The sequence below is a fragment of the Asterias amurensis genome, chromosome 14 (genome assembly GCF_032118995.1).
Source record: "Asterias amurensis chromosome 14, ASM3211899v1".
NCBI lineage: Eukaryota > Metazoa > Echinodermata > Asteroidea > Forcipulatida > Asteriidae > Asterias > Asterias amurensis.
Window position 1 is genome coordinate 12,326,890 of NC_092661.1, and position 20,062 is coordinate 12,346,951.

General features: G+C 37.5%; 1 protein-coding gene across 2 annotated transcripts in view; it reads left to right on the top strand.

Annotated features, from left to right (window-relative positions):
* The window catches only part of LOC139947031 (uncharacterized), a 49,637-nt gene that overhangs the window by 16,523 nt on the left and 13,052 nt on the right, over positions 1-20,062 (top strand). For both annotated transcript variants that reach the window (XM_071944852.1, XM_071944851.1), the window contains exons 2-13: positions 1,141-1,228; positions 4,209-4,367; positions 5,460-5,609; positions 6,928-7,201; positions 8,560-8,631; positions 10,445-10,516; positions 13,721-13,792; positions 14,926-14,997; positions 15,240-15,311; positions 15,835-15,906; positions 16,091-16,162; positions 16,537-16,608. In XM_071944852.1, coding sequence (XP_071800953.1) covers positions 1,150-1,228; positions 4,209-4,367; positions 5,460-5,609; positions 6,928-7,201; positions 8,560-8,631; positions 10,445-10,516; positions 13,721-13,792; positions 14,926-14,997; positions 15,240-15,311; positions 15,835-15,906; positions 16,091-16,162; positions 16,537-16,608 — 1,238 coding nt within the window. In that variant the 5' untranslated portion in view covers positions 1,141-1,149. The remainder of the gene's footprint in view (positions 1-1,140; positions 1,229-4,208; positions 4,368-5,459; positions 5,610-6,927; positions 7,202-8,559; positions 8,632-10,444; positions 10,517-13,720; positions 13,793-14,925; positions 14,998-15,239; positions 15,312-15,834; positions 15,907-16,090; positions 16,163-16,536; positions 16,609-20,062) is intronic.

Below are 20,062 nucleotides of genomic sequence, written 5' to 3' on the forward strand. Positions count from 1 at the left end.
GGAGTCGAAACTTTATTAAAAATAAAATAGAGACATTTTTATCAAGAAGTTACTTTAAAATGTGTTATCTATGTAATAAAGATGGTATCTGTATAATAAAGTAGAGACCAACTTCCTACCCGCGGCGCTGCGATATCCGACTTGCGCTCAGTACCCCGCTCCCTCGAGGACGAGGTCGTTGCCGTGTGATAAAGGCCCTTTGCCTTTGGCTCGGGCCTATATCACAAGACAACGACCATGCCTGTTTTAAAGGGCCGTGAAAGAACTAGTCGCTACATTCCCTTAATAAGGTATTTTGAATAAGGTACATAACCATTAAGACAAGTGAAACAAAATGGTAATGTTTCCATGGTGTCCGACTCGGTCACGTATAAAAGTTTCACCCTCGATTCAAGTTAATTTTGTATTTTATAAAATAGAAAACAAAAACTCTAAATCAGGTTTCTGGGTCAATGGTGCTTTGTATTCCCCTCCTGGGTGAAGAAGAGCTCATCTCAAGTTACTTTATTGAAGATGTGACATGATTGAAAACATCCTTGTCTGAAAATGTGAGAATGACCCTTGACCTTGTGTTTATAGCTCAAGATGGAATCGATCTAGACACTCGAAAGAATATCAAATTTTGAAGGAAGGAAGTGAAAATGGGTTCGTGAGTGATTTTTGATATCGCAAAAAACCGGCATAATTTCTTCTGGTAATTTGTTTGTGTGGATAATCAGACAATTCAAAAACAAGTTATTTTGTTATGATATTAAAGCATGACTCAATCGTCAGCTTGTCATCTGTTTGAGAAGTAGGCCCACTGTGAGTTTGTACATTTCGTACTGAATGAAAGCTATAAATGTTAACTAATCTTCTTTAATAATATATCTATGCTTTAACGAAAATTTGTTGATTTTTTCATTTTCCTTTTTTAAATGTTTAAATGCTTGTTCGTTTTGAATCAGCTTCATCTGTCAAAATTCATTCGGAAAAGAGAAACAAATTGTTGTTATTTTGGTGAATAACTGAGCAGTGAAACCTTCATGTTTCTACATGATTAGAACAGTATGTTTTATACTTGGGAAAACCCTGTCTTTACGCAAACAATTATAAATCCCGTTTGTCTAATCTTTACCTTGTCATTGATATTACTTCTAGGCCGTCATCATGACGTCACAACACGTAATTATGTTGGTGTTCATCCTTACACATGTCTGCTATGGAATGAGATTGAGACATGAAGCCGGTGAGTACATCAAAAGTGTAGTTTTTATTTATGTATATCTGTCTAATAATTGTAGACATGAATGATTACAAAAACATTAATTGCACCAGTTGCATACCGAGGAAAAATACAATCGTTTCTATTTTGTGGTGGTCAACATTTACTGGAACAGGAATTTTACATGTGATCCACAGCGTGCAACAATTGTTTTGTTCTACCTTTGTATAGTTCTTTTTCCTCTTCTCGAAGTTCTGTTGTCATCTTCAATCATTATTACGACGGACTATTCATTGTTTAATTAGCAGACGAACAAGAAACAACTCCCTCGAACCTGCGGTTGTTTCGTACACAGCGCTGGAAATCGACCAACGCCGGGAACGATCAAGGTGATGTACACCGGTGTACATCATTTTTCATGTTGCCCGGCCCGTCGAGCCATGTAACATGCGTATTTGTTGCGCATCACATGATTGGTTCTCGACCAATCAAACTTCACAGTTTGTTACTGAGGTATAACAATACGACTTGAATCTGTGTCAAAATTATTCAGAAAATTGTCAAATTGACGCAGTATCTGAGGTCAAAATTACTTTGCTCCCCAGCTGACTGGAATTGGGTCAGGCCCCCTGGGATCCTGGTAATTTATTTTACCCGTGTTTTTAAAGAGTCTGCAGTGAATTATTTAGTGTTAATTATGGATAACTCGCACCAGAGCAGTCCGCTGGCTGAATTGCACAGTGGTTACAGTTGGTAAAAATAACCATCCATACACAGAAGGATATTGCAATTAACGAACGTTATACAACAAGCAGAAACAAGCACAGACATCAATGAATAAACTTTTTTTGTTTAAGTTTTTCTCAGAATTATATCTCAGAATCATTACAAGTTGGTCCGTATCTAACATTTTGGTGTCGAATTACCACATGTTGTTTTTCGAGGGAGGGGATCAAGCCTCATGTTTAAGGGAGTATAAGTCTGATTCAACGATGCCTAAAAAGGGCATCTCTTCGTGAAATTATTTGCAGAAAGCAGAAAATACACAAGGCTTATCCGCGTTGCTTTTGTAACAATCAAAACGTTTGTCGATCCACAGACTCGACGTTTGCGATCAAAATGAAGAAAGGGTATCCGGGTAGCCATTGAATGTGACCTCATTTTTCTTAAATGGCAGTATTTGCGAGTAAACATTGCCCTGGCTGATTAGAGATGTTTCCTAGACCCGGTTTAATTCCTTGCCTTTTGCTGATGAGGGAGACCTTAAGAGGAAGAGCATTCTTCAACTTTTCTCTTCTTGGTCAACAACAAGGAAGGTTGAATCGTATGATATCTGTCGCACCGAAAGGCTTGGCAGAGAACTGAAGAAAAATGTGTGTTGAGCACACTGTTGTTCGTTGATTAGAGTGATGTAGTTTTATTGGATTTTAAACAAAATAGTAGGGTGCGGGATTTTGTTTTTTAGGGGGGTGGGGGAAGGGGGATATCATTAAAAGGTACGTGATGCGTCACTTGAAATGTGTTATATTTTCAACCTGAAAGCTCACTGGCCATTGGTTATCTATTTATGTACTTATATAAAGTTATTTCTTGTTTATCCTGGGGACATTTTTAAGTGAAACGCTATTTTATTTTTCGAAGGTGCCACGCAATTAAAAACATTCATTAGTATAAACATAGCAAACTGTACGAGAAATACTACATGTACATGATTACTAACAACGATCCGACCCCACAGAACAAAACATATATAATCAAGTTCTCGTTAAAACGAATCAATATCTCGTTATAAGGAATCAATTTCTCGTTGTTACGGATTAATTTCTCGTTGTTACGGATCAACTTCTCCGTATAACGCATCATTTTTTTCGCTTACTGATGTTAATTCTCGTTATAAAGATCAATTTTCGTTAGAACGAATCAATACTTCACAATAACAAATCCATAAAAGCCATTAAAGGCAGTGGACACTATTGGTAATTGTCAAAGACTAGCCTTCACAGTTGGTGTATCTCAACATAAGCATAAAATAACTAACCTGTGAAAATTTGAGCTCAATCGGTCATCGAACTTGCGAGATAATAATGAAAGGAAAAACACCCTTGCCACACGAAGTTGTGTGCGTTTAGATGGTTGATTTCGAGACCTCAAGTTCTAAATCTGAGGTCTCGAAATCAAATTCGTGGAAAATTACGTGTTTCCCTAAAACTATGGCACTTCAGAGGGAGCTGTTTCTCACAATGATTTATACCATTAACCTCTCTCCCCATTACTCGTCACCAAGTAAGGTTTTATGCCAATAATTATTTTGAGTAATTACCAATAGTGTCCACTGCCTTTAAGCACTAACCAGCCAACATAAATAGGCGAGTGAAACGAACTAATAATCAGTATTAGGATTCATATTTTGGATTATTCAGTTAATCTTTAATGGTCCTTCTATGGACGTAATATTTAAAAAAAATATACTACTGAAAATAAATTAGATTAATTAAATAATATACCACGTAATAAACCACAAGGGAATCAATTGAACAACTTATTAGCATAAAGAAAGTTATTATTCAATAATCTACTATCAGTCTATATGCAAAGTGTGCTTTCGTGCATTTAAACTGTAATAATATTTTGATGTGGCACAATTTTGGATCCGGGGCTTACTTTTATTACGCGACTAATCTTCAAATGTTTTCAGGCCTCGAAATGATCCATTTCCACTCAGTATTAGATTCCCTCTTGAACTGATTTACTGGAAATTATCATAACTAGAAAAAATATATATCAGGAGCTATATGAGTATCGTTTTCAAGAAAGCAAGCTGCCTTTTTTGTTAAGCCTCGCGGGGGAAAGTTTTCGGTTACTGTAGATTCGCAGTGTGAACCACAAACAACACATAAACGACCAATTGCTCCCTGGGCACCATGAATGTATGAAGTTGATCAATAAACAAATAATCTGCTCTGTTTTTATTGGGTCTTTTTGTTTTTATATACCATTGGCATAGTGCTGAGGAACCTACAACGACGTTCCATAGATGTTCACAGGCATTGCGGTGAAGAGTTTCCGTGTTTGAATTCGACGCAGTGCGTGCCTCAGGACGCTATCTGTGACGGGACGCCGGACTGCGACAACGGGTCAGATGAATGGGAAAAGGAGGAATGTAGTGAGTTTCTCGTAGTTTTCAAGATTTGTTTAGGTTTTTTTTTTAAAGCCAATGGACACTATTGCTAACTGTCAAAGACCAGTCTTCTCACTTGGTGTATCTCAACACATGCATAAAATAACAAACATGTGGAAATTTGAGCTCAATCGGTCGTCGAAGTTGCGAGATAATAATGAAAGAAAAAACACCCATGTCACACGAAGTTGTGTGCATTCATGTGCTTGATTTCGAGACCTCAATTTCTAAATCTGAGGTATCGAAATCAAATTCGTGGAAAATTACTTCTTTTTAGAAAACTACGTTACTACAGAGGGAGCCGTTTCTCACAATGCTTTATACCATCAATAGCTCCCCATTACTCATTACCAAGAAAGGTTTAAGGGTTATAACTATTTTGAGTAATTACCAATAGTGTCCACTACCTTTAATTGTTTGATGACTGTAGAGGACACTACCCCTTCAGTAAAGGGTGATCACACAAAAGAAGAAGATCCTGGGAAATAGCACCAACAGAAACACGGATAACTTAAAATTGTATCATTATTATCTCACATTCACTTCCTAAAAAAGGTTACTATGTGAAAAGGCCACTTATGTTACACTTGACTACTTGTCCTTAAGGAACACGGTGCCTTGGATCGGACGAGTTGGTCTATAAAAAGTGTTTGAAACCGTTTGCTATAAAATGCATATGGTTAGAAAGATGTTGTAAAAGTAAAATACAATGATCCACACAAGTATCACTCAAAATTGCACGATTTTCCTTTTACGTCGCGAACTAACACGGTCGGCCATTTATGGGAGTCAAGAATTTGACTCCCATAAATGGCCGACCGTGTTGGTCGACGAGGTAAAAAGAAAACTACGCAATTTCGAGGCATATTTGTGTAGATCATTGAATTCTACTTTAACAACATCTTTCTACCCATATGCATTATTTAACAAACGGTTACAGAACGCTGTTCAAAGACCAACTCGACCGATCCAAGGCAACGTGTTCCTTTAATTGTTGTGTTGTCATTCGAGAAAAACTCTGCTTGGGTCAGAGACGTCATCAGGCGATTAACAATTTTTTTCACATTTTGTTCAAAGATGATTTCCACACGAATCAGTTGTGGGACGCAATGTTTGGTGAGAAAGATGATTGCGATGATTCAGAAGAAGAAGATGATGATTGCGATGATGATGACTCAGCCAGTTATCAAAACGAGGCTGGCAACTTTCTAATCGAGGCTCCATGCGGTAAACTTGAAATCAATTCAGTTCTTTGTTATAAATCGTAAACTAAAATGTTGTTATTGTTGTAATCCTTCCCCAAGTTATGGGGTCTGTTCTTCTTTTCCTTTAATTTATAAAATGAATATTAATACAATACAAATAACGAGGCATGTAATACATCATACTAATTCCATGCTTAAGGGAAGAAAAAATGGTCGACCCCTTTCTGCTTAGCAAAAATAAGCAGGAAACCAGTGACCAATTGTACATGTGTCATGTACTTTGGCTGGTAACCATATTCTGGTTAGCATAATTTTGTTGCGCTAAGCAGCTCTATGAAAGAAATGAGTGTGCATCAAAGCTTTGTCACACAAGGCAATTTCTAAAGGCAACTTTGAGCCAACCAACATCAGTGCATAATGTTACAGGTAGCACTTAAGTATTTGTATTTGTATTTGCACACATTTATTTTATTGCTACCCTACATTTAATCTTACACATTTTACAAAGTTTTATAAGTATATTCAAATTATGAGTAGTTTACAGTATTACTTAGTATCTTAGGATATGAAAGTTTACAATGATTTAGATAGTTATATATTAGGAAGCTTTTAAAGTATGACAACAATTAGGTTAGGGTGAAGCAGAGGCTTTTGTGCCTTAACCTATGGACAAACAAACAACATAAAATACTATACAGAAGAAAGAGAACACAAGACAGACTAGACAAACAGAATACACGACAGAGGTTCATATATGATGGTGAGTAAGTTAACAATATACTTAAATAAACCATACGAATAAGCATCAAGAAGTTTTTTTGGTTTTTTTTCTTGTGAATGCAGGAAGAGTGATTGAAGATTTAATTGAGTAACTCAAATTATTCCAAAACATAACGCCACGTTGAACAATACTATTTTGGTATAATGTTGTTCTCTGGCGGGAAACGAACAGGTTTTTCTTGGCAGTGCTACGAGTATAGTGTCTTACGATTCTCAAAGAAGCGTACGAGAACGTTTAAAGTAACGTTAATCAAAGACAACATGAACACTGTCTGCGACCATGCGACCATGGTGTCAGCTCTACCAATCATGTGTTAATACCTTGATAAGAAGTCATGTGAATAAAACCACATACGAACCATTGGCGAGAGGTGTCACAAACAGACGAACTCGAGTAGCTCCCCGAGGTCAATGATAATCACGATACCTGTGTCCTTAAGCAATCATTTTGACCATAATGTGCTTCCCTGCACCATGGTGTATATACTGAAAAATATGTATATGATTTGCGGCTGCACACATGAAGTGTATTATAAACGAATGGGTATATTCTTTCACAGAGAATGGAACATTCCCCGAGACCTGCGAGTGCATCGTCGAGCTAGAGAAGCCCTCAGCGGCTCAACGCCCGGTTAGATTCTCCACCCTACCCGCTGAATCTCCAACAGGTCCGGACGACACATCGGAAACACCTTCATACCGTTCAACCTCTACTACAGGAACAGGCACGCAGTCACCGGTCGTTGAAGGGACAGTCATTGGTGTTAAGATTGACTGCAGAGCCAGTGGACTCACGTCGTTCCCAAGAAACCTCCCAGAGAACACACTATTTATGTGAGTTTTATTTTACTTAAAAAAGGCACCACAGAGTCTAGTGCTTACATAAAGGTAGTCTATACCTTTGAATTTGGAACATTTTTGATTGTTTTAATCCTATGTAAATAAACAGTGGTAAACAATACAAATAAAACTATGCAAATTTCATTTCATGAGGTGATCGCGGTTTTGAGATATCGCCCAAACTCTTTTGCGAATAAATAGAAAGATAATCCCAAAAGGAATACACAATATGATAAGCGTTACCGCGGTAATGCTTTCTATAGATCACTTTTGGGGGATAAAAAGTATCATCTTTTTCCCTATCCGTATAGACCTTTATCATGCTGTCACCGTCTTGGTTATGCCCCCTGCTTGGTATAACAGTAATGAATGATAACATTCATTTCGCATGACACCAGACTAATATTTCGTCCAACCTCAGTTGGAATGTAGTGACATCATAGAGCTAGCTCTATGTGTGATAATCATGATGACCACACCGTGATAGAGGTCTATTCGCCTTTCTTAATATTTATGTCTCATTTTGGGCAAGAATTATGACGTCATGCATAAATATTAAGAGAGGCGTATAGTACTTCGAAGTGAAGTGTTTCTCAAAATTCATTATACTGTCAAATACAGCTGCTGTACTGGGCCCAATTTCATAGCGCTGCTTAACGGTAAGCAAATTTGCATGCTTACTGTAGCAGAAAAATTTGCTTAAGCCTTAGCGTTTTTCACAGTTAGCAGACAAATTGGGCGGCCATATTGCGTGTTTACCGTGGATTTGCATTGTGACGTCATTTATTTTCGTGCGGTAAGCACCGGAAGGTAAGCATGCCTTTTCGTTTGCTTACGGTTAGCAGCGCTATGAAATAGAATGCACAGTAAGCACAAAATCGGCCGCTAAGCAGCGCTATGAAATTGGGCCCTGGTTACAACGTTGGTTGCCATTTCATTAAATTTCAGAGTTTTTACCAAACGTATACATACGGACCCTTTTAAATAGATAGGCCGAAGTCCAGTATAGGTAATTCGTTTTGAGGTCAAAGGATTGGTTTGATACGCCAAGGTAAACTATTTTCTCTGCTATGTAAATCAATTATTCTGCATTTTCGTGGAAGCTGCATATTGATAAGACGTCATCGCAATTAGTCAAAGATTGCTTTGGGCAGTTTCAATAATACGTTAATTATTGTGTGACGTAACGGAAACTATACTCTAATTGACGAGGTGTATGATGGAGATGTCCAGTGTGGAATTCCAAAGGGTTCATTCTTGTCCGAATTGTCGGTTGTGACTGCACTAAGGCTGCACAGTCATACACATACTCTTCTAAAGGTGTTACAAGTCCTTCCATTTCTTTCCAACAGAGACGTTTCCGACAACAAGATAACCGAGCTGGCAAGAGAGGACTTGGCAAATCTAACCCAGTTGCGGATATTGTAAGTTGAATAGTAGAGTCGTTACAAGTCTTTAGAAGTCATTTTACCACATTTGCGTATTAATTCGTGTTTGTTATCTTATTTTGTTCGTATGCAAGACAACTTATTTCAGTATGTGAACTTTACCTTTTCATCCACACAGGTGCACTAAAGATATTACTTGCTGAGGTGCTGTAGTTTTTTCTTGAGAAATGATTAAACAAATACGAAATAATTTCGCCTCAGTGAGACAGAAACTATTTTTAGCATGTACAAAAGCATTACGCGACTCTCCTGAACAGATTGCTTGGTGTTTTTATACTTTTGTTCGCAAAGCTGAACTACTAATGAGGCTGAAGCTTCCATATGTGTATTATATTATTGTTTACATCTTCATTGACCGTGAGTATGAATTGAAGCCACAAACTTGATCTACAAAAGGTATCAAAATCCTTTTGAATTAAGTTGCATTTTTTGGCTAGACTGTTTTTCCCCCGATAAGGTGTCCACTTTACTTTAATCAATATTTTTCTCGCGATCCCATCGCATCAACTTTATTCAGCACAGCATGATATATTTCCACTGCAACATTTAGCAGCCCCATGCGTTATTCCAACATATATCGTGAGCAAACATCGAAATGTGATATTTTTGCCGACAATAACTCCCTGGACCAACCGGGGATGTGCTTTTGTCTGCGAGTTCTGAACGAGAAAAAAAAAACTCTGGAAACTCAATAGTTCGCCGTACATTGTATTGGGCATGTTTTGCCCGACATTAACAAGCACACGCCGTTTAGGCGAGCTTTTCTGAACGATCCCTGGGGTGCTATTTGTCGCATTCACGGGGTCCTGCTCCCGGTGAATTCATCCTCAAGTGCTAATTCATATCAATATCACTGCAAGAACAAGTGACATTGGACACCCTCCGATTTCTCGTCCATTCAGTAGCCAAAGTGGCATTGTCAAAAGACCTTTTAAGAAGTTGTCCAAGTGCCGGATACTTTGGTATCAATGCTGGATTCAAACGCTATAAATGCAAACCCATATTTTATGACTTTATAAGAAATGAGGTCAGAGCTTTGGTGTCAACTGTCAAATGCTCGAAACTAGATTAAGTTACCAAAAGTTACTTCCACACTAGCCACACATATATAGAAGGTTTGCTCGTTCAAATGACAAACACACAATGTCTAGTTATTGTTCTTTTTCTGTGTCAAAAACCCCATATAATTGTTGAAGGAACTGGACACTATTGGTAATTACTAAAAAATAACTGTTAGCATAAAAACTTACTTGGTAAGGACCAATGGAGAGTTGTTGATTAAGTATAAACATGAGAAACGGCTCCCTCTGAAGTAACGTAGTTTTTAAGCAAGTAATTTTCAGCAAAATATTTGAATTTATTTTAAGACCCAACGCGTAAGGTCTCGAAATCAAGCATCTGAAAGCACACAACTTCGTGTGACAAGGGTGAGTTTTCTTCCATTAACGTTATCTCGCAACTTAGACTACCAATTCACAGGTTTTTTTCTATTTTGTGAGATCATTGGTCTTGACAATAACCAAAGGTGTCCAGTGTCTTTAATTAGGAGCAGTAATTGTATTAATTGTTTGATTCCCTTTTTGTATCTGTATGTGACAACACCTATAATGTCAATTTCAACGTCCAAGTTTTTGCACTGCAAAATCGATTACAAATCTGAAAGTTTATGTTAAGACAACGAGGTAATCAGTATTTGTTGTCTTCTTCAAGCCACCAAGGTTCATAATTGGGGATGTCCAGGAGCAGCAGTATTCAGTGACGCTATTTTCATTGCCTTACATAATTCCAGATCGTTGTCAAGGAACAAACTACGTCACATCGACGATGAAGTCTTTAATCCACTTACAGAATTGGAAAGATTGTGAGTACATTTTTGTGTTTCAGTTAGTAGAGATGCCAACGTCGTTTCGCCATATATTTATGCAACTATAGTTATCATAGAACCGAATTCAAAACTCTGGAGTTTCTGGTTCGCCCTGGTGTTCCTGGCTGTGGCTGCTGTATGCGCCGTAGCACCTTGTAAACCATTATAAGGTGCTACATAACTGGGTCTCAGAATTCATAACTCCAATAACAGTTTTTTCTGCATAATTATTGTATATACTAAGCGCCTTGAGTAGACCTACCTTGTTGTGTATATATCGTGCGCTATATATAAGACTTCGATATTAGTTTTATATGTAACTATGCTTTACTCTCTCATAATCGCTTTTGGGAAAAAAATCATTACAATTAAATTGCTGGAATAACTTCGTTGTATACTTATCTGCTGCATTAAAGGAACACGATGCCTTGGATCGGTCGAATTGGTCTTTGCAAAAAGCGTCTGTAACCGTTTGTTATAAAATGCATATGGTTAGACTAAGATGTTTTAAAGGTAGAATACAATGATCCACACACATTTGCCGCGAAATTGCATGGTTTTCCTTTTTCTTTGCGTCGAAATTGCGTGGTTTTCCGTTTACTTTGCGAACTTTGACACGGTCGGCCATTTTTATATGGCCGACCGTGTTTGTCGACGAGATAAAAGGAAAACCACTCAATTTCGAGTGATGCTTTTGTGAATCACTATATTCTACTTTGAAAATATCTTTCTAATCATATGCATTTTATAACAAACGGTTACAAACGCTTTTCAAAGACCAACTCGACCGATCCAAGGCAACGTGTTCCTTTAAGTGACGAAATGTTCTTTGCTTGTTGTAAATCACTGTGGTCCCTGACAGAAAGTACATCCGTGGTGCTTAAGGAGAAGAGCATTATTTAAAAGTTTGTTTGCACTAATATAACATGCAACCTGTGGCCCCGTAACCATATTTACAAAAGAGCCATAGCTAGAACCAGAACCTCTTCCCGAAGTCACGATTTGTACACAGCTCGATGGGAAAAGAAATCCTCTACTTTATGTGGAGAGTGTCTGGTTTTTATTCAATTTTCAATTAGAAAGGAGACAAGAACTTGTACACTTCTACAACTGTACTCTTATTTGATGTGGAAAGTATCACCATTGAAGTGGCACTTGCCAACCAGAAAGGCTCTGGACTGTACAAGGTTTTTGTGAAACTAAAATTATACGGTACCAGGCATTGAACTTCGCTCTTGAAGGGGCACGGCAGTTTTCCTATGGTACGGGACACTCTACGACAATGAGGAAAACGTAAAAGCACAGGACACTCCAGCAAACTGATGTGGATGCCGTGGGTTTATTTTAAAGGCATGGGGTACATTCTTTTAAGCAGGACAGCGCACGTAATCCACCAAGTCACATGTTCGCTTAGGACTGTTCTGGTAATTTGTCACAAAAAAACGTGGGTTACGCATCGTCTACTCTGACGCCTAACGTTGCAATACACCACTGCCATTTAGCCATCGAATCAACCTTATGCTGCTCTGTCTGCCCGTCCTACACCCTCTGGATGTTATTAATATATCATCTGGTTTATATATCGTCATATCTCATAACGCAGGGAGGGGGTACTGCAGCTCAATTAATTCCTCCCAAATGTGTCTACAGTCTCTTTTTTGTGATTGGGAATAATTTGAGGGATGCACTCATTTAATTAATAGTATTAACGTATAGCCTGGAACAACATTAACTTGAGGTTTGCTTGACTGAGTGGAACGAATGATTCAAAAGTGCAATACTGTGTCATTAAATTTGATTGGTTTTTGATGTTATATAGACCATGAAAGTCTTACTTTAATTGGAACATTTTGGAAGCTAAGAATAAACTTCAAATAACAACTGACTCGTTTATGGAGTATCAAAGAGGGACCTTGTACATTCCAGAGTCTTTCTGGCAGGCAAGATACCACAATGGCGATACTATCCACATACCTTAAGAAGTCGGTACATTTGCGGGTACAACCATGTAATCAATCTCTGTTGAGTAGGGAGTGTTCAGCTTTCTCCTGAAGACGGACAGAATATACTGTCGAAACGTTGGGACTAAACCCAGCAGGCTTTTTTTTCAGAGCCACCACTCCCTAAACAGAGATTTATTACATGGTTGTACCCACAATTTTATAATTACTTTTAGTTTATTCTTGTTATACACACCATGCAAAGCTTCAGATCTCACTTATTTGAGGAAGTTTGGTCGCACGTGCATTGCTTTTAGACGGGATTGAACTCGTCCCCAATGACCAAAAACAATCGAGAATTGCACAGCACAACATCGTATAGTTGAGGCTGTCGAGACTTTAAGACGGACTATTTGCTATAATATGTATTCATTTTGTTGTTCAATATTTGCCCCCTTTTTATTTCACGTCTTCAAACCTTAAATCCAAGACCCAAGACCTTCTAAATTATTGTCAGGGATTTAAATGTAGTCCAACACCATGTAGAACCCAAGATCTAACTTTAGCCTAAAACACTGAACCAAAATAAGAATGTAACCTGGGATCTGAAGTAGCCACAAACCCTGTACATAAATGTAACCCTATGTCCAAATGTAGCCATCTGGGCCCAATTTCATAGAGCTGCTAAACACAGTTTGCTTAGCATGACATTTCTTCCTTGATAAAAAAAATATTACCAACCAAATTTTCACCTGATTTTCAGAATAAGCAGACAACAGCCGAATACCAGTAACAAGCAATATGCAACAAATTGAAATTTTGTTGGTAATCCTGTTTTTATCAAGGAAGAAATTTCATGCTAAGCAAACTTTCGTGCTTAGCAGCTCTATGAAATTGGGCCCTGTACACAAATGTACTGTGTCCAAATATAGCCCAAACCCTGTACACAAATGTGTCCATGTAGTTCCAAATGTAGCCCAAACCTTGTACCCAAATATAGCTCCAGATCTAAATGTAGCCCGAACCATATTCTTACCGTATACATCTAGGTACGAGGTTGAAGCTTTACACTTAGCCACGGGCTACATTTAGGGACCAGTGATGTCTCACAGCTATACTAACCCAAGTGCATCCTCGCCAAAGTACGATTTACTCAACTTTCATTCGAAGTTGGAGTGAATTTGGAGGGGATTGAGTTGACAAATGGTTGGTTGTTTTCACCGTGTAGTTCATGTCAGGTGTGATTCTTTTTTGTGTACAGAGATATGATCGCGTGTGGTTTGGACGAAATACCTGCAAGATTCTTCGCCTCACAAAGTAGACTGAAATTCCTGTAAGTGATTCACAGTATTCATTCAATCTTTTTTTTTCATTAGCAACAAAAACATTCAAATACAGCAAATCACAAAAAATGTAACCGACAGAATTAAGCAAAAATGCCTAAAGGGCAGTAAACAAGAAAGCCATGGACAGAAGACCAACAAAAAAGGACAACAAAAAGACCGAGGACTAGAAAGTACCAACTAGACATCTAAACATCAGATAAACAAAATAAACCGGGCAGAAAATTTCTAACTAAAACATGCTAACCAATTTTGTTGTTAAGATCATCGAGTGATCCATTTTAGTTTTACCCATATACACCGATAAGTGTTATACTCAATACCGAGTTCTGTGAACAAAAAAAATCACATGAATATTACTCGGATGGGATTCGAACCGACGACCTTTGCAGTCCTAGAGTAGTGTCTAAATAAACCACCGAGATTGCCCGGTAGCTAGAGGCAGCTCGAACCCTGTGCGTTACCACCCGAGTGATTTTTTTTACAGAACTCATGAAAGGACATCGGTGTAAGAGTAAAACCAAAATAATGAATTTTTCTTTTTATCCCGATGCCAATTTAACATCTATTGATTTAGAGTAGGGAATCAAATTTGAGGTTTACTTTAGGGAATGTTATAATTAGTTTTACATTGTCATTTTTAGAAAAAAAAATATTCACAGATTTATCTGGGAGAGAATTCCTACAGTCTTTTCAACATCTTCTTGATATTACAGTTGTTGTCCATTGGCAAAACTCACGCCCCAATAAGTTTGTGACTCGGGGCTAAAACCGCGGAATTTGAATTAGAAGTTTACGTCAATATTGTCAACTTGGGGCAGAGTTGTCATATTATGTTTAGGTCTGTGATGTCTCTATGAGGCCACTGTTCGAAGCAGTTGGACATGGACAATCCAAACAAAATGTTTCCTTATCAATGCAAGACATAAACTATAGGCGACATTTTCCCAGCCATCTTGAGGTGGTTATGTGTCACTAAGGTTTGGCGTTTTTTAAGTGTGTACTATTTTAATATTTTATTTTTGAGGGGGGGGGGGGGGCTGCGAACATTATAATAATAATAATCCCCCATCAAAGGACCTGAATATTCGTTAACGACAAACAATACACTTTTGTTTTAAAGAAAATTAGCTCACAACAATCTGAAAACCCTCGCTCGGACGAGCCTGATTGGACTGGATTCTCTGGTCGACCTGTAAGTATTGAGTATAAATAGACAGTCCTTTTTCAGTTCTTGTTCAGTTCTTTTACGTTTCTGTTGTGAACTCGTTGAACGAGTAAGTTTATCTCGGATCTTTGGTTCAAAGTACCCGAACCCTTTGAAGGTAAAACACCTGGTTTCCTGTATACGTGTTTTACTGTACGTAACATTTTTGATTCAGTCATCATAAACAGGGACCGAAGGTAAACAAATATTTCTTTCGATTTATCTTGAAGTGATGTTCGCGGTAACCAGATTTCTGATTTGGAGGTCGGAGTATTTGAACATACTCCTCGACTCTTCACCATGTAAGTATTGCTATGGTTTATATATATAAAAGCAGACTGAAAGGGAAATCGGAAATGTGCAGGGTTTCACTCTGTGATCTGGACACTGTTGCTGTTACTTTTGCTGCTGTTGTTGTTGTTGTTGCAGTTGGTTGTTTGTGTGCGTTTTTATTGTCGTTGTTGCTGCTGTTGACGTTGATGTGCTGCTGCGATTGTTGCAGCTGCTGTTGCTGCTGCTGCCTTTGTTGTTGTTAAGGTTGCTGCTATTGGCACTGCTGCTGTTGATGTTGTCGTCGTCGTCGTCGTCGTCGTCGTCGTCGTTGTCGTTGTCGTTGATACTGCTGTTGTCGTTGTCGTTGTCGTTGTCGTTGTCGTTGTCGTTGTCGTTGTCGTTGTCGTTGTTCTTGTATCAGTAGTTGTGCGCTTGTCTCGTTATTGTTGTTGTTTTTGTTCTGGTGTTAAATACCACAACCATGTATATGTAACGAGTCACTTGAATAATGATTCTATATCTAAAATAATCTCTTTCCTCTCTCCTTCATAGACATTTTTCTGAAAATAGACTATCTTCGATTCCAGCATCCATCCTGAGGCCACTGTGGAATCTCAACTGGATGTAAGAAAATTTTGCAATTGGAATAGATTTTTATCTTAACTTCCCCTCCGTTCTCATCTAATTATCTTTGATATTGACACTTGATATTTCGACCAATTGAAATTATTATTGGATTGCGATATACTGATTTCCGTGCATTGTTAATGCAATTTCTGTCACACTTTTTTTCTCCTTTTTTTTCTAGATCTTTCCAAAGAAACGATATCAGCAATATAGAAAAAGGCGCCTTCTCTACAAATGAGATGCTAACTACTTTGTGAGTAAAGGTTTTCCCCGGACAACTCCAACAAAAACTCATTGAATTCAACGTACTCTGCTCGTTAAATTGAATTGGAATGCTTTGTTGTAAAATGATTCAAGTACCAACAGAATAATTGAACGTCAACAGTTGAGCATTAACATTATTTAAATTAATTAGTTCGAAATTGACCCCGAATCGCTATATTCTAACAGTTTAAATTAAATGTTATAGTGCAATAGGATTCAGCATATCAATTGATTGTAATTTGTTATCAGTTTGGGCAATATTTTGGGCCTTAAAAGAATCTACCATCGTTCGTTTCATATAGAAAAAAAATGTATATAATTTGTTGCCAACATTTGTATTTATATTTCATTTTGCATTTGTAGAATGTTGGCCGATAACAAACTGACTGCTGTCACACGAGGTGTGTTTCACAACTTGACCAACCTGGTGTTGCTGTAAGTACTAATTAAAGGCAGTAGACACTATATTGGTAATTACTCAAAATATTTTACTTGGTAACGAGTAATGGGGAGAGGTTGATAGTATAAAACATTGTGAGAAACGGCTCCCTCTGAAGTAACGTAGTTTTCGAGAAAGAAGTAATTTTCCACAAATTTGATTTCGAGACCTCAGAATTAGATGAGGTCTCGAAACCAACTTGCATCTGAAAGCACACAACTTCGTGTGACAAGGTTGTTTTTTCTTTTATTATTATCTCGCAACTTCGACGACCAATATTGAGCTCAAATTTTCACAGGTTTGTTATTTTATGCATATGTTGAGATACACCAAGTGAAAAGACTAGTCTTTGACAACTACCAATAGTGTCCACTGTCTTTAAATACCAAATCATTAACATGTACAGTGGTATAAACAAAACAGTGTTACATATTCGTGAGCAGTTGAACGTGGAAGCAATACCCAGCGCGTATTATTGTTGGTTTCTACCCTTACAGCGATGTGTGTTAGCAGTGTTAACTCAGCTGCTTAAAAACCCGCTGGTAAAATATAGGATTCGATCTGCCCCTAAGCTACCGGGCAATCTCGGTAGTCTAGTTGGTAAGACATCTGCTCTAGAATTGCAATGGTCTTGGGTTCAAATCTCACCCGAGTAATATGCTTGTGGATTTATTCACAGCACTCTGGGAAAGTGATGGGTATACAGTGCTTACACACGTCGGTGTAACAGTGAAAACCAAAATTACAATGCTTTATACTTGATACTGTATACTTTATACTTTTTTTTTTTTTTTTTTTTTTTTTAGTTCTTACTGTTTGAACTCAAAAGATTCAACATATTTCTCTCACCATTTTTACTTAATAGTAAACAGATTATTTCCTACGGCTACACTCAACCTTCTCTGCTACACGTACAAGTCATCATTTTATATTATTTATATATATTTTTTTGGTGAGAGTCCTTGAATCAAGTGGGTTTAGAAGCTGATAATACGCTAAATCTCATTAAACGATATCGGGGACTCTGTAGTATAGCCACGTTCTGAGATTAACAGAGTTAGTGGTGGCCAACGGGTGTTTTTCTCTTGAACTGTGTTCCTTTTTTCTTTAAAGGGAAGGTACACGTTTGGTAATTACTCAAAACAAATATTACCTTAAAAACTGACTTGGTAATGAGCATCAGAAAGCTGTTGATAGTATAAAACATTGTGGGAAACGACTCCCTCTGAAGTAATGTAGTTTTTGAGAAAGAGGTAATTTCTTACTCAAATAATAAAAGACTTAGCTAGAAGTCTTTTATTCCTATCTGAAAGCAAACAAATTCGTCTAACTAGGGTGTTTTTTCTTTCATCATTTTCTCGCAACTTTGATGACCGAATGAGCCCCAATTTTCACAGGCTTGTTATTTTATGGTTATGATGGGATACACCAAGTGAGAACACTGGTATTTGACAATTACCAAACGTGTACTTTGGTAATAATTGTAAAAAAATAAAAACTGACACTTGGTAACGAGCAATGGAGAGCTGTTGATAGAATACATTGTGAGAAACGGCTCCTTCTGAAGTGACGTAGTTTTTGAGTACGAAGTTAATTTCTCACCAAAATATTTCAATTGAATTCGAGACCTCAGCTGAGGTCTCGGATCCAAGGCATCTGAAAGCACACATCTCGTGCCATAAGGGTGTTTTTTCTTCCATTATTCTCTCGCAACTTCGACGACCAATTGAGCTCAATTTTTCGCAGGTGTGTTACTTTATGCTTGTGTTGAGATACACCAAGTAAGAAGACTTGTCTTTGGCAATTACCAAACGTGTCCAGTGCCTTTAATAACCCACTAGAAACAATAAAAAAGGGATAACAAAATGTTGTGGATTGGCGAGCATTTTTAGGTCATCCTTCACCTTATAAGCAACTTTCAGAACTGATGAGAATCTTATCGCTTTACAATTTGGTTATTTATTTATTTTATATCTTCGCACATAGTTTTTTTGTTGGCAGGGGCCGTCCCAGGGTAAAGCAAAACTTAAAAAAAAAAAAAAAAAAAAATTCGAAGCGAAATGTCTCACAGCCCCCGCCGATAAATGGCATACTTGTATTTAAAAAAGTTATTTAACAATTAATCTTCGTATAATGTAGGTATTAAAGAAAAGAAAACAAAATACAGAACAAGTATTCAAAAACCACATAACAACATTTTTACATGTATTATCGAAAAGGGAGCAGATTAATTATGTGGTTCAACTGTATGGATTATCACAAAAATAACAATAAAATTATAGCAGAAAAGACAAACAAATAAGCTAAACACACCATCAATCTAAAAGCTAAATAGTTACAAAGCTACTACCCTACAGCTCCTTAGGATTAACAATTCCGTCTGAAAAGCTGTCGAAGTTGGGAAAAGAGTACTTCAAGGAGAACCGTCATTGTGATCTCCGCAATTGCAACTAACCTACACAAAATCGCTGGCAAAAGTAAAATTATATCTTTCTTCGTGGGGCTGTTTTTTCATAATGAAAAGTGAGGTAATTTTATTGACAAGTCAATAGGGAGTTTATAATAATCTTTCACAACAAACACTTATGGACTTTCCCCTTAAAGCAACCCGGAAGACTCGGAATTAGAGTAAAGTTGTCAATATTGTTCCTTTTAGCTGGAATTTTTTTTTTAAATGGTTTTGGTTAATTTTATCAAGCCCTCAGGCATTGACGTCATGATGATGTGAAAAAAAATATATCGAATAAACAACAAGTATTAAATAAGTAGGATTTGAAACTAGTTTAAGTTTGTGTGCTGGTTCCTAAATGAACAGTTGGTTGCCAACCCAGCGGTTCCTCCTGAAGATGATCATAGTATACTGAACGAAACGTTGAATTGTCAACCACCGGTTCTATCCAGAACCAACACTACTTAAAGCTATTATATACTTTCGGTACAGAAAAAAAATCACAGATTTACAAATAATTTACAGGGTCTACAGAAGGTAATGGTGAAAGACTTCTCTTGTAATATTATTCCATGAAATGCTTTACTTTTTGAGAAAACATTTTAAACAATGTCAATTCTCGCTGGCGAGAATTACGGATTTATTTTAAACACACGTCACGACACGGCGAAACGTGCGGAAACAAGAGTGGGTTTTCCCGTTATTTTCTCCCGACTCCGATGACCGATTGAGCCTAATTTTTCACAGGTTTGTTATTTTGTATATAAGTTGTGATACACGAAGTGTGGGACCTGGACAATACTGTTTACCGAAAGTGTATAATGGCTTTAACATAGATGTATACATGGTGATACCGCAAACTGCACATAATTATAAATAACTAAAGAGAACACGAAATTTAAATTGTGCGTTCAAAATTAAAAGATACTGTGTAATAGACCTTTACATGGTGCAGCTAACTTGAGTTTCCCCCGATAGCAATGTTACCAAACCGAGGCTGG